The sequence below is a fragment of the Rhinichthys klamathensis genome, unplaced genomic scaffold, assembly GCF_029890125.1.
Source record: "Rhinichthys klamathensis goyatoka isolate OS25496 unplaced genomic scaffold, OSU_Roscu_1.1 h1tg000096l_1, whole genome shotgun sequence".
NCBI classification, from domain to species: Eukaryota; Metazoa; Chordata; class Actinopteri; order Cypriniformes; family Leuciscidae; genus Rhinichthys; species Rhinichthys klamathensis.
Window position 1 is genome coordinate 1,092,803 of NW_026606635.1, and position 14,698 is coordinate 1,107,500.

Consider the following 14,698-nt stretch of genomic DNA (forward strand, 5'->3'; position numbering starts at 1 on the left):
AAAGTTAAAATAAAAAAAATATTTTTATTTTACTGGACGAAAGCAAACTTTAGGGAGTTAAAGGCTAATGCAAAGTTCAAATTCAAAATTTAAAAAAATGTTATTGGGCGAAAGAAAAACTCAAGTGAGCAAAGAGGCTATTGTAAGGTTCAAATTCAAAAATAAATAAATAAAACATTTGGGGGGGCAAAAGCAAAACTAATGAGTTCAAATAAAAAATTCTGTAAAATTTTATTGGACGAAAGCAAAACTTTAGTGAGCAAAGTTTAGGGTGAATGCAAAGTTCAAATAAAAAAATTATATTAGATTAAATTTTATTGGATGACATTTACTTTGAAAATATTTTTGGAACGAAAGCAAAACTTTAGTGAGCAAACAGGCAAATGCAAAGTTCAAATGCAAAATTAAAAAAAATATATACTGAAGCAAAACTTTTGTGAGCAAATGGATAAATGGAATGTTCAAAACTTTAACAATTGGACGAAAGCAAAACTTAAGTAAGGTAATGGGTCGAAAATGTTCATACTTTTAACATTTTCATATTCAAAATGTAAAAAAAAAATGGACGGAAGCAAAACCTTAGTGAGCAAACAGGCTAATGCAAAGTTCAAATTAGAAAATGTAAAAAAAAAAAAATTGGATAAAAAAAATTCTTGGGCAAAAGCAAAAATTTAGTAAGCAAACGAGTAAATGTGAATTCTCTGTGAAGTTTCTCAAACTATTGTGAGCAACAACAAAAAAAAAAAACTTTTTTTTCCTCCAATATCATGTTTTTCCTCCCATCATATCCAACTAGAGGCTTAGAAAGGCATACAGGTTTGTGTTGAATATGTGACTTATGACAACAATCTTTGAGTGAAATATTCCCTTAGGTACCTTCCTTGAAATATTACAGTAACAAAAACTGTAAAAAAAAAAAATGCAATGAGACTTGTTTAATTGCTTAGAAAACATTAACAAAGTGTGAAAAATATTCATCTGGTCTCTTCTCATAAAAATTGCCACATTGAACGAGGCAAATGTAGATCGTACCACATGGGTAAATGGGTAACTTGCATGTGAATCTATACAGTTGTAACCGACAGGAAGGCGTTATGCACTTTGGATCCTTCTGGCGCTTTCTCCCCGTGCGTCATCAACTCCTGAATCGTCATCCAGTTGTCCAGAATTTTCTTGTTCCGCTTCTTCATCATCTTGCGCTGGCTGAGCTGGATGATGCTCACCTCTCCGGCGCTGAGTGGACTCTCCCGCAGACTCTCCAGGCGGCTCTGCTGCATGAACTCCCTCCGCCGCCGCTGCTCTTTAGCCCGTAGCAGATGCTGCTTACGCTCCTCTTTGCTCCAGTAGCGGCCCATCTTCATCTCGCTCATGGCGTCGTCATCGGTCGTCATCCCGCCGCTGCGCTCCTCCTTGATTTTAAGGGCTCGCTCCCGGAGTAGACGATCTCGGACTGGACGTTTGGTGATGTATCTGGTTCCGTCGCTCCTGACTTTCACTTTCCACTCCATTTTGGGTTCGGACGGCTGGACGACTTGCGGATCGCTCATGCCTAGCAGACCGTGTGCTAACTCCATGTAGCTCTGGTAGTGTCGCGTATCTGGCGCTCTTGATAAAGCGGCAATTCGAGTCCTCAAAGATCGCTCGTCTTCCACGGGAGACTCCGACGGGTTGCTGTGATCGGGACTGCCGCTCCTGACGGATGATCCACGAAGGTTCCTATGATTAGTGAGGCTGACTATCCTGTGGTCGGGCGAGCGGTCCATCGCTAGCGGCGTGCTACGCGAGCTCTCCGCCGTGTTGTACGCGCTCGAACTGTCCTTATCCGACTTCTCCGGATGCTCGCTGATGTCCGCGAGCTTCTTCCCCGGTTCTTTCCGGTGATGCGCCCGCATGATGTTCTGGCACTCGATCTCGATGCTACGCAGCTCCTCGTTGAGCATGCGGAGCTCGTGCTGGACGCCGCTACACTCGATGGTGCTGCTGCGCGAGTAGAAGAGGTCGAACTCGCCGCTGTTGCGGATCTGACACTTGAGCTCCAGCAGCTGCTGATATCGGTCTCCTTCGGGAAGCTCCTTCTCCGGGCCGTCTCTTTGACCGGAACCCTCCCGCAGACACCGCGACAGTCTCTTCTGGATCTGAGCGAGCACCTTCTTCTCCGGACCGTCAGGAGGACTGATCTTCTGCTGGTTGTAGGAGCAGGACGCTGTGATGTTTTCTTCTGAAGCTCCTCTGGCCTGCAGGAAAAAAAATAATTCTTTATTATGAGTTTTTAAGGCCAGACAAGTAATTTGGTGAGGTCAATTTTTTAAAGAAAGATTACGCGCCTGCATGTAGATACATGTGATACACATGTGCACGCCGTCAGCGTTTTCACAGATTCGCGTTTTTGAAGTTTAGAGATGAGAACGCTTTTCAAAAATGTCCCTGAATCTATTTCAGGGTTTGCGTTCTCGAGCTCCAGACACTGTTGTGTGTGTGAGTGAGCGGCCGGATCGCGTTAAGGGTTTTCTGTTAGAACGGTGTCGTGTTAGCGGCCCCTAAGTCAATAACTAATGATCTTTGCGACGGAAGTGAATCAATCAAAACTAACTTTATCTGGACAATAACTTTATTCTAGAGCTGCTGTAAAGCCTAAACACTCTCTGTTACTGTAATCTCCTGTTATCACTGTAAAGCTGCTGTGAAACTCTATATTGTTAAAGCGCTGTATAAATGAAGGAGACTTGACAGTAGATTCTGGTTTTGCTTGAATGATTCTCACTCAAAATCCTCCTGAGTTTTTGTGATCATTTGGGAGTTGGTACGAATGGATTAGAACAATACATGTTTATCAGTTTTTGTTTAAATGGTAAAACTGTATGGAACAAGAAATGATTCAGAATGTTGATCTATCATTCTTTATTTACTAACACAAGCAATGCAAAAAATTATGTTCTAACTCTGTATTTTTTGTATTTTTCCCCAGTAAAGGTCTTTGCACACTGAGGCCAAAATTTGCGTATGTTTTTTTTTTATTCGTCATGCACAGAAACCTTGCACACTGAGTCCGATGCGTACTAATCCTTTGCGGAAAAATTCGCAAAACAATACAAAATGTATTGAGTCTTCAAGCAGTGAGGATGATTTTGTTGTCCTCTCTCCACTTCAGAAGAGAAAAGGAAAGAGGAAATATTGGGTCCATCCAATCCTGAGATTGCGTAGAGGAAGGAGAGTTCAATTCGGGAGTATCCCAAGCGATTCAAAGTTTACTTCAGGACATCAGTGGCTCAGTGTGATGCTTTGCTAGTGATACTGGAACCACATTTTAAAGGGGTCATGAACTGGCTTTTTAAATTTTTTTATATTGCTGTCTGAGGTCAACTTATGACGTTCGCTTGGTTTTTACATTCAGAAACATCAAAATAAATAAGTAATAGGCTATTTTCTACCCTAGTTTTTAGCCTAGCTCAAAAACGCTCGGTTTTTATGGGCGTCTCGCATTGAAGACTTGGAAGTAAACACCCACTGCTACGAGTGGATAACAGTTTTGCATATTATAAAGAGTTTCGTGTAATGCGCGAATCGGTGGGCGGGGCTAACCCGGCCGTGTTGAAGTAGGCGTTGATCTTCTTCTGCGGGGGTGGTGTTTTATCCTCTTTGTCGTCATAGTTCCCCACTTTGAAAAACGAGTCGTTTGCTGAGCCTGGTGTCAATAAAAGCTTTTATTGGACTAACAAGGACGTTTTCAGTTCTGAAACTTACAGGATATTCTTATAATATGATGACCTCTTAGATGTCAAAAGCTCAAGGAAAATTTGATTTCTCAGTTCATCACCCCTTTAAAAAGACAGCAACAATTCCCGTGAGCCAATTGACCCTGAGCAGTTCTGGATTTTGTACGGTGGCTCTGAATTGTCAAAACACCTCTCAAAATGCTTGCTACGAATGTGAAAAATGCAGAAATTCTTATTTTTTTAATAATATTACGCCTTTTTCCGAGGCGTAAACGTGATTGACACAACTTGAGGGCGGATTTATTTTTTAACGTGCAAAATTTTTGGACTCAATTTGCAAGGACCTTTATTCGTAATATCTTCAGTCATTGTTCTTCTCTAGTACGTATCTAGAAACGTATCTTGATTTAAGAAGGTTTCGATGCTGGAGTGCGAGATGTTTCTCTCACCTTGTCTTCCTCGGCTCGCTCCCTCTCCTCCTCCTCTTCTCTCCTCTGCTCCTCCAGCATCTCCATCTTCAGCTCCTCGAGGAACTCGCTGTGTTCATCGTCCAGCCACGGCTCCTCCTGAAACACACACAACATGAGGGTCAATCTCCACAAACACCTGCAGATCGCGGATGTCACTCCAAAGACGTCTGGGTTGATTCAGCAACAAACCTGGACTCATGTTTAGTTTAGGGGTTTTTTTGTGGTTTGCTGTTGTAACTGTAATTTCTAAAAGCGCTTCTAAGGACAAGAGTTGCAGATTAGCTTTAGCTACCAGCACTGTGATACACGCATCGGACGGCTGTCACAGTTTCACAGATTAAACATTACATAAATAAATACAAATCTGAGAAGTTTCATTCAGCGTAAAGAAAATGACCAATACAGCGCATTGTGACATCATGTGATGATATAAGCTTTAAGTCCGTGTGATTTCAACTTTACCTGAACAATTATATATAAACCGCTGAAAAAATGATGTTCTTATCGAAACATTCTTAAATCAAGATGCATTTACTGGAGACACGAAATAATCTGAAGCATGACGCTTACATTTATTCTTAGATCAAGAACAAATATCAGTCGGAGCGGTCAGGAAAATCATTTTACTTCACAGGAAAACAAGTGTATTTTTCAGACTCATTGGCGGATATTTGTTCTTGAATTAAGAAAATATTTTTTTTTTGATATCTTAATATCTTCAGTCATTGTTCTTCTCCAGTAAATGTGTCTTGATGTAAGAATGTTGAGATATTTGTGCTGGAAAACAAGACAGAAACACTGAGGAAGAACATCATGAGTGTAGATCAAGATCAAGTGTAGACAGAATGATTTTTGGTCCTGTTTAACAAAAAATGTATTAAAATTAAGCACATTTCACACAAAATTCTCATAGTACTCCATGGAAAATGTAATTTTTTTTGCCTTAAAAATTCCTCCGAAAAATGGCAATGGTCCTAAAAATAGTCTACATCTCTGTCTTCTGAAATGAAATATGAGCTGCCCATTTCTTCATTAAACTCACTCAGGTGTTCATCGTGCTTTTATGGCTCTGGTGTGAGAAACGCATTACGTCTGTGTCACATTTTATGACGTCTGCATCACACACATTATTGAGGTAATGGTCAGATCTGTGCTGGTGTAATGAACCACAACACACACACAGCCTCAAACGTCATACATTCATCATGTGTTTAATTACAGCCGATAATGTTCACACGAGCTGTCTGGACACACACACACACACTTGTGTTTCGCGAACGATAACAACATGCTGTTGGTTTTTATAGGCTTCTGTTGGAAGTCGATTACACATGTGAAAACCAAACATGTTGATGTGGACGTACTGGAGGTCTGACCATCTGAATCACACTAAATCAAAGTAATGTGAAGACACAAATATGAGTGTGTATTACAGTTATTCAAGGAAATATAGTGCAAATTGTGTTTTCGGGAAGTTTGGTAACACTTCACAATAAGGTCTCATTAGTTAACTTTAGTACATTAGCCTTGCAGATTAGATTTGTAACTCTGTAGATGTTTGTGTATGTGGGTGTGTGTGTGTGTGTGTGTGTGTGTGTGTGTGGGTGAGTGTGTGTGTGTGTGTAGTGTACCTGCATTTCCGGCCTGGCGACCAGCAGAACGATATTCCTGCTTTCTTCATTAGTGAGAACGGCCACAGCTTCCTCTCTGTCCTGAACGTCCCGCCCATTGATCTGTCAATCACACACACACCAGCCAATGAGAAGCAGCGTACACACACACACCAGCCAATGAGAAGCAGCGTATAGTTCATTCATAAAAATGGACTGCAAAAAATTATGTTTCTGTCTCGTTTTCCAGCACAGATATCTAAACCTCTTCTGGAAAATATATAAAAATTAAGCAAGAACAAATATAATTAAATTAATAATTAAAATAAGAACAAATACAGTAGTGGCCAAAAGTGATAAAGCAAACATTTTCAGTTATTAATATCTCGTTGGTTCTCTCTTTGCATGCGTTCATCATTTCTTTGAATGGCAGCCTTGACCAAAATTACGTCACACAATTTGTTATGTTTCATTGTATTATTATCACAAATAAAACAATCGACTCCAAGCACAACTACGCAATATGATTACAAAATCTTTAAGATATTTTTAATAATATTTGAATAAAGGGTCCTAGGTCGGATGGTACTTTTGGCCACTACTGTATACTGAAAAATAATGTGACAGATATTGACATTGACAGATATTTGTTCTTGTTTTAAGCACAAACTCACTTCATTATTTAATAAACCAGATTTAATATCTTCAGTCATATCTTCTCCAGTAACTGTATCTTGATGTGAGAATGTTTCGATGTTTGATCTGTAAAGCGAGACAGAATCACTGAGGAAGAGCCTCATGTTTGCAGTGTAACACATGAGCATCTCAGCGTCTGTCATGATTTCTCCCGGAGCCGCTAGCGACGCAGAAACGCCATGCTTCTTCCTGAAGCTCGAGAGTTCGATGATGACTGTATTAGGAAACACCTCCAGCATGTTTTCCTGAGCGACAGCTACAAATACGTTCCATCAGAGTAACGACCCCGACGGGCCCTGCTCTCCTCCAGGTCCTGTAGCCGAGGCTCATCAGGAGCTCGTTCTGAGGGCTAATGTGCCGCAGCTAGCGATTAATGAGCCGCTCGGGGCCACACTAGCGATGGCCATTTCAAAACACTGCTTCATGGAGCTTCCAAACCTTTACGAATCTTTTGCTCTGAATCAGTGGTTCGGAGAGTGTATCACACTGCCAGAGTCACGTGACTTCAGTAACGAGGCTTCATTACGGCACAACCGTCTCGAAACACTTTGCAATGTCAATGTTTTGCCACTGGGGGGCGACGATCTGTGAACCCATGATCGTGAGGAGGCGCTGAGAACCAGTGCACACGTGTCTGCGGGGTTACCGGATCTCTGATCAGTGTTATACATTTGTGGACGTTTTAATTAGACATTAGTATAATTAAGATGAATAATTGTAGTTAATAGTCTCTTATTGGTTTATCTTAGCCATTCATAGCACAAACCCTGACAATTGATAAAAGAACATATAGACACTTGATAATCTTATTAGATAATTGCATTTGAAAGATTTTACTTTCAATAAAAAATGTGCAATAGATTTGTGAAAGGTGTTTTTCTGCATGTGTGGTCCGGGGTCTTGTTGCAGTGACACTGTTCTGGCCACTAGGGGTCAGCGTGGAGACGGAGTGTTTCGAAGCCTCGACTCAATACGGCATATTCGCTTCAACTGTTTCAGGGTGCGTTTACACGACAACGATGTGCTTAAAACTGAGAAGGTTTTCCTTTGAGTTTTCCGTGTACAGACGACACCATCGTCAGAACGATCCCCGTTCACACGGATCCGCGAAAACGAGTGAAAACGCTGTGTTCTGCTGCCAGGCCAGTAGATGGCGATGAAACACGACAGACTGAACACGTAATACGCATGTGCGTGACATCATCGTCTTCAGAGATTTGCGTTTTTGCTGTTTACACGAAGATCGTTTTCAAAAACTTGCACTTTGAAACCCGTTTTCGAAACTTTGCGTTTTCAGGCGCCCAAACGCCGCTGTCGTGTAAACAAACAGCTAAAACACATAAAAAGTTTTATGTTTATAGCTGAAACGGTGTCGTGTAAACGGCCCCTAAGTGTTCCACAAAGCCTCGATCTGCCCGACACTATGCGAGACGACAGCTCATGTACAGAAGCACAGGTGTTTAAGAGGTCAAAGGTCAAGTTACCTGTAGAATACGGTCTCCTTCTCGGATCCGACCGTCTCGGGCCGCGATGCTGTTCGGCTCGATCTGAGAAGGAAAGCAACAGTTTTCAGATTATCATTCAGGATTCTGCCCTGGATTAGTCAAGTCAAGTCAGCTTTATTTATACAGCGCTTTACAACACAGAGTGTTTTAATACATCTTTACAGAGATAACAGGAGAATAATGCAACAACGTTTGTTTCCAGAAAAAAATATCGTCACAGTCCAGCTTAAGTAAGTTCAGCGATGGTTCATTTTTGTGGTAAAAAAGTTATTAATTTAGTTAATTTATATATACAGCCACTCAGGAGAAAACCGTGATGTCATCGATGTCATCAGAACATTCAGAATATTACTCAGAGAACTCAAGCTCTGATTGGCCGATGCTTCAAGACTCCAGCCAATCCCGTGCTCCTCTGTGTCTGAGTGGGATAGAGTGCATTAGTGCCCGCCCACTTTACACTCATTTCCCCATAGGGATTTTTAAAAAGAGTTCATTAGAAATCAGCCACCAAAGGTGAATCACCATTACTAACATAAGCATAAAAGACAAAGACGACTGTGAACTTAACGAAATAACAACAATCTCATCAAGCGTTGTGAATGACATGATCGAATTAAAAAGTAGGGATGCACCGATATTAACATGTTGGCCGATACCGATAATTCTTTATATTTGAAGGCTGATAACCGATATATTAGCCGATAAATGTAAATATAAATTTTTATATACATTTTTGAGAGCCTGATTACAAAAACAAAAGTCTCACCATTAAAAGCCAAGTCTCAAACACACAATTAAAGGGATAGTTCGGCCAAAAATGATATTTAACCCATGCATTACTCACCCTCAAGCCGTTCGAGATGCATATGTCAATCTTGTTTCAGACGAACACATTTTCAGTTATTTTAGAAAATGTCTTAGACCCTTCAGTGGATATAATGTGAAGCAATGGGGTCCACCTCCTTCAAGTCCCAAAATGTGCATATATCCTTCACAAAAGTAATCCATCCGGCTCCAGGGGGATAAACGAAGGCCTTCTGAGGGTAATCCGTGCGGTTTTGTCGTAAAAATATACATATTTAAAACTTTATAAATGAAAATATCTGACTTCCGGCAACGATCGACGCGCGTTCACGGGTGATGGAAGTGTTTTGTTTTGCTCTGCTCTCTGGCTGCGCGGGCGCGTTCGTTCTACGTCACGACGGTTCCTACGCGACGTCCTACCTCGTACGCCGACTTCCATCACCCGTGAACGCGTGTCGATCGTTGCCGGAAGTCAGATATTTTCATTTATAAAGTTTTAAATATGTATATTTTTACGACAAAACCGCACGGATTACCCTCAGAAGGCCTTCGTTTATCCCCCTGGAGCCGGATGGATTACTTTTGTGAAGGATGTATGCACATTTTGGGACTTGAAGGAGGTGGACCCCATTGCTTCACATTATATCCACTGAAGGGTCTAAGACATTTTCTAAAATAACTGAAAATGTGTTCGTCTGAAACAAGATTGACATATGCATCTCGAACGGCTTGAGGGTGAGTAATGCATGGGTTAAATATCATTTTTGGCCGAACTATCCCTTTAATAATTAACTGATAGTGATAACATTAAAAATGAACATATATCGGTCGATATGGATATGGTGGCCGATATATCTTGCATCCCTATTAAAAAGAATGATTTAAAGATGAATATTATATGATGGATACATATATATATATATATATATATATTAGGGATGTCCCGATACCACTTTTTCACTTCCGATACCGATACCGATGCCGCAGCTTTGGCTTTTGCCGATACCGATATTAATCCGATATTTTTATTTTATTCTTAAACTAATAAAAAATATAGCAATTTTCTCAATTAGCCACCTAAAATATACCTCCTATATAGTCCACAACAACAGTTGATTATGAAAGATTGCCACCCTTTATTCAAACACTACAAAAAAATAAAGAAATATATAAATGAAAGAAAATACAGGTACTTCAGTACTTAAAGCTAGCTAGCTACCAACAGGTTTAAAGTTAAAACAATTTAAACAGCAGCATTCTACATTGTAAATACCAGTACAGTTTTTGTTTTTTTAAATCAATTAGAATTTCTATAACTGTGTGTTAAACTGATTATCACTCTTGTGTGTGTTAAACACAATCTACTTAATACAGACAGCTTCATTATAAAGATAAACAACAAATCCCCAAAATATATGATCATAATCTATGACAAAAATGCTATTATAAACTAGATTAGTGGATAATACACATTGCTCTTTTTATTGTTGTAAAATACATTCATGAAAAACAAGATAACAAAAATGAAAAAGATCATTATTTTAAATATAGCTAAATCTGCTATAAAATTGAGACATGTTTTAAATGTATTGCACAGCTATTTAATGAGGCAGCAACATTAATAATTATTAATGTTAATAAGCTTTAATTGCGTCAATGCATTATGATATGAAAGGCTCCAATACAGTGCGGCACAAAGCGCTTATGCGCATCCCGAGCGGAGAATGATGCGCTTGAAGCCACGTGGAGTTACAGCACGCAGCGCGTCGAGTCCGCTTTGAAAAGTTCAAAGCACAACGGAGATACATATTGATCGACAGTGTATTATACAGTATCTATCTATGCAATCGTTTATTGAGCCTTTTCTTTTAACAGTTTTAAATTTCAGTTACTGTGCGCGTGAAGAACAATTATAGTGCTCTGACTCTAGTGTTGTGATCAAACTGACAGCGTCCGACACCCGGTAGAGAGTAACACGATTGAGTTACAGCAATAAAGTCCAGCAAGATAAAGTTGTTTTATGCGAAAACATAGACCTTTATCTTACAGATCAAGTATAATAGTATTAACATTGAATCATCTTGAAGATAGTTTCATCATTGACTGCAACCGAACGCGACGCGCTGTTTGAATGCTGAATGGAGAATGACTGACAGCCGCGAGAGGGAAAAATTTACGTGATCTTGAATTTAATTACTTAAATATTAATTTATATCTCACATAATAGCTTCAGAACACTTATAATAGAGTGCACGAAAACGTTATGGTTCTTTAGAATGTTTTTGTGCATTTTGTGGGGCTTAACAATAACACATAATAGTATACCCACAATATCGGATTTGGATCGGCCTCGTCTGATCGATGTCAGATCGATACCCGATCCCGCAAAAATGGCAGTATCGGAGCGATACCGATCCTGAGTATCGGATCGGGACATCCCTAATATATATATATGTAAAGATTGCAAAATATTTATATATATATGGAAATATTTACCAAAATTTCCTTCCACAGTGTTTCAGTCTTGTTTCTTGATTTAAAAACATTTAGATATTTGTGCTGAAAAACAAGACTGAAACACTGAGGAAGAATATCATGTTTTGCTCTCCAAGACTCTCTGATTGGTGGAATAGTCTGAACAGCATCATGGGTAATGTAGTTTTCCACCAGGAATTCTGCTGTTTAACAATTCTTTGGTTTAAATAATATGAACTGATGCGTTGAACAGAAGCATATAACATTATATCTAGTATATCACAGTAGGGCTGTGTTTAATGGTTAATAAGTTCAAAATCAATTCCTCTTCATTAACTCCATGTTGCTCTTTTTATCAGCCAATCAATGGCTGTCAGACTCCGTCCAATCACAGCGCAGAGTTTATCTGTCTTCATGACATCACAAAATCCCTCGGGTTGCACACGAGTTTCCCCAGATCACGCTGTTCTGAGACACACACTGACGCTCAATCTAACTAATAGAATAAAGCACATGAATGAACGTGTGTTTCGCTCAGGTCTCACAACACTGTTACAGCTTTTCTTTCTTCCGGCGTAACGAGTGTGTGTGCGCTGTGATATTAATATCGCTGATGCCACGGCTCTCTGCTCTTCAATTTAATGGAGTGCAGATTTTAATAAGCCTGTGTAAGCGCTGGCGGATCTGTATTCACACACACACACACACACACACACACACGCCGCTGAGACTGAATCTGAGACGACTTCTAATGAAGCCCAGAGCTCAACACACATCAGCTCCAGTCACACACTAATGGACAGGAGACACTAAGTAAAGTACCATATATGTGTGTGTGTGTGTGTGTGTGTGTGTGTGTGTGTGTGTGTGTGTGTGTGTGTGTGTGTGTGTGTGTGTGTGTGTGTTTGTGCGTGCGTGCGTGTGTGTGAGAGTGCATGAGTGAGTGAGTGCGTGCATGCATTTGTGTGCGTGAGAGAGAGTGTGCGTGTGTGTGTGTGTGAGTGTGTGTGCGTGTGTGTGTGTGTGAGTGTGTGTGCGTGTGTGTGTGTGTGTGTTCTCGTTCTTACCTCGCTGACGTAGATGTCGATGTCCTCCTCCTCATCTGTCCTGTAACACAGTGTGAGTCCGAGCTTCTCTCGACGGCTCATCCGACACAGTTCAACCTCCTGAACACACACACACACACACACACACACACACAGATGAAGACACTCCAGGACCAGCAGAAATACTCCTTCAGATAAACAATTTTCTCTCAGGAATTGCTAGTAAATTTCATGGTAGCAAAAATGTAAATAATATAAAAAAATAAAGCTAGCTCTTCCCCATGTGAGTTTCCCGACTCGTCAAACATGGATCGGCGCTCTGAAGCCTCTTCCAGGAATCAGGACATTTACTATGCGCTGTTTTCACCAAAGCTGATGTTTATTTTGTAAATAAGTTTGTAATTATGTTAATGAGCATTAATTTATTCAGTCATTCAGGCTGTGAATCCCAGCGATAGAGATGAAAAATTCATGTGCTGTTTCAGTGTGTGACGCTTGAGACGACAATAGACCAACACAATCTCTTCATGGAGTCAATGATCGAAAGCTTTTGAAGTTTTACTCACATTAATACCTTTACTGGAGGAGCAACATGAGATATATTATAAAGTATTACACTGGAAAATCTATCAAAATGAAGTGAGTTTGTGCTTAAAACAAGAACAAATATCTGCCAATGGAGTCAGAAAAATAAACCTAGTTCAACGATATTTGGCAGATATTTGTTCTTGTTTTAAGCACAAACTCACTTCATTTTGATAGATTTTCCAGAAAACAAGACTCAATATCTTGATACAAATGTTTAGATATTTGTACTGGAAAACCAGACAGAAATACTGAGTGTTATGCGATGCATTTCAGACACGCCGTCCACTTTGTGCCAGCAGGTGAAACACACACACACACACACACACACACGCGCGTGCGCTCGGGGTCACGCAGAGGTCATCTTTCATCCAGACGTCCAGCCACTGACTGATTACACGCCTCAGAGTCACGACACACAACCTCAAGAACAAAAGAGGAGAAGCCTGCGCTCTCAGTCCTGCAGAAACACACACACTGAGCATGAGTCTCTCTCTGCAACACTGGCGGAGCGACTGCATCAGCCTCGTGTGTGTGTGTGTGTGTGTGTGACACACTCTCTTCCAGACCAGACAAACATCTTTCACTGAGTGTTTCGGGAGTCCAGAGCAAAACAAAACACTGATGAGATCCAAACATTCACACACACACACAAATAGACACGCACACACAATCACAAACACACAAACTCATAGACACACACACATTCACACACACCGTAGAATTGATGTGATCTAACCCAGATTTACTGGATGAAAAAACAAGTTAATATATCATACAGACTTATCACGCAGGACAGTAAACACCCACTCAGAAGACCCTAGCAACCATTCAGGACACCATAGCAACACCCTGGCAACCACCCAGAACACCAGCAAGAACTGCATGGCAACCTCCCTCCTTTGACCGAAAGCTTGGTCTATTAAATTTGCTTTAAGGATTTGAGTGTGCGGACAGTTTATTTATTGAGATCTTTAGTCTTGTGTGTCTGGCACCTTGAAGATCGTGAGTGCGGTGTAACTCCTTCAAAACTCCCTGGCAACCAATCAGAGCACTATAGCAACTGCATGGCTACTTCCTAAAGAACCACCTAGAACAGGGATGGGCAACTTCGGTCCTGGAGGGCCACTGTCCTGCAGAGTTTAGCTCCAACCCTGACAAAAACTCTTTTCTAGTAATCCTGAAAACATTGATTAGCTTGTTCAGGTGTGTTTAATTAGGGTTGGAGCTAAACACTGCAGGACAGTGGCCCTCGAGGACCGAAGTTGCCCATCCCTGACCTAGAACAACATAGCAACTACCCAAAACACCATAGCAACTACCCAGAACACCATAGCAACTCCCTAGCAACTACCCAAAACACCATAGCAACTACCCAGAACACCATAGCAACTCCCTAGCAACTACCCAAAACACCATAGCAACTCCCTAGCAACTACCCAGAACACCATTGCAACTCGATAGCAACCACCAAGGACACAGCAACCCCAGCAATGCCTTGGTGACCACTAAACACACATGCTTCATGGCAGCAGCTTCTGCATGGGCAAACACCATGAACTGTAAAAATCTTTGTCAAAATCTGTAACTGTGTCATCTTTAAAATGTAAGAAAACAACTATTTAATATCAAAATACAGTGACAATCGGCATGAACTAAACCCAGTCTGAGTGAAGTTTCAGTAGTTTCTGTATCTGAGTAATGGGCGTCACTCCTGCACACTGAGCTCTCTCTCTCTCTCTCTCTCTCTCTCTCTCTCTCTCTCTCTCTCTCTCTCTCTCTCTCTCTCTCTCT

General features: G+C 40.7%; 1 protein-coding gene across 1 annotated transcript in view; it reads right to left on the minus strand.

Annotated features, from left to right (window-relative positions):
• Positions 1-750: 750 nt before the first annotated feature.
• Positions 751-14,698, minus strand: part of LOC130086527 (PDZ domain-containing RING finger protein 4-like) — a 22,164-nt gene continuing 8,216 nt past the window's right edge. Inside the window, 5 exon segments of the mRNA XM_056252593.1 lie at positions 751-2,203; positions 4,111-4,279; positions 5,815-5,916; positions 7,974-8,036; positions 12,341-12,439. Of these exon segments, the coding sequence (XP_056108568.1) occupies positions 1,065-2,203; positions 4,111-4,279; positions 5,815-5,916; positions 7,974-8,036; positions 12,341-12,439 (1,572 nt within the window). The 3' untranslated portion in view covers positions 751-1,064.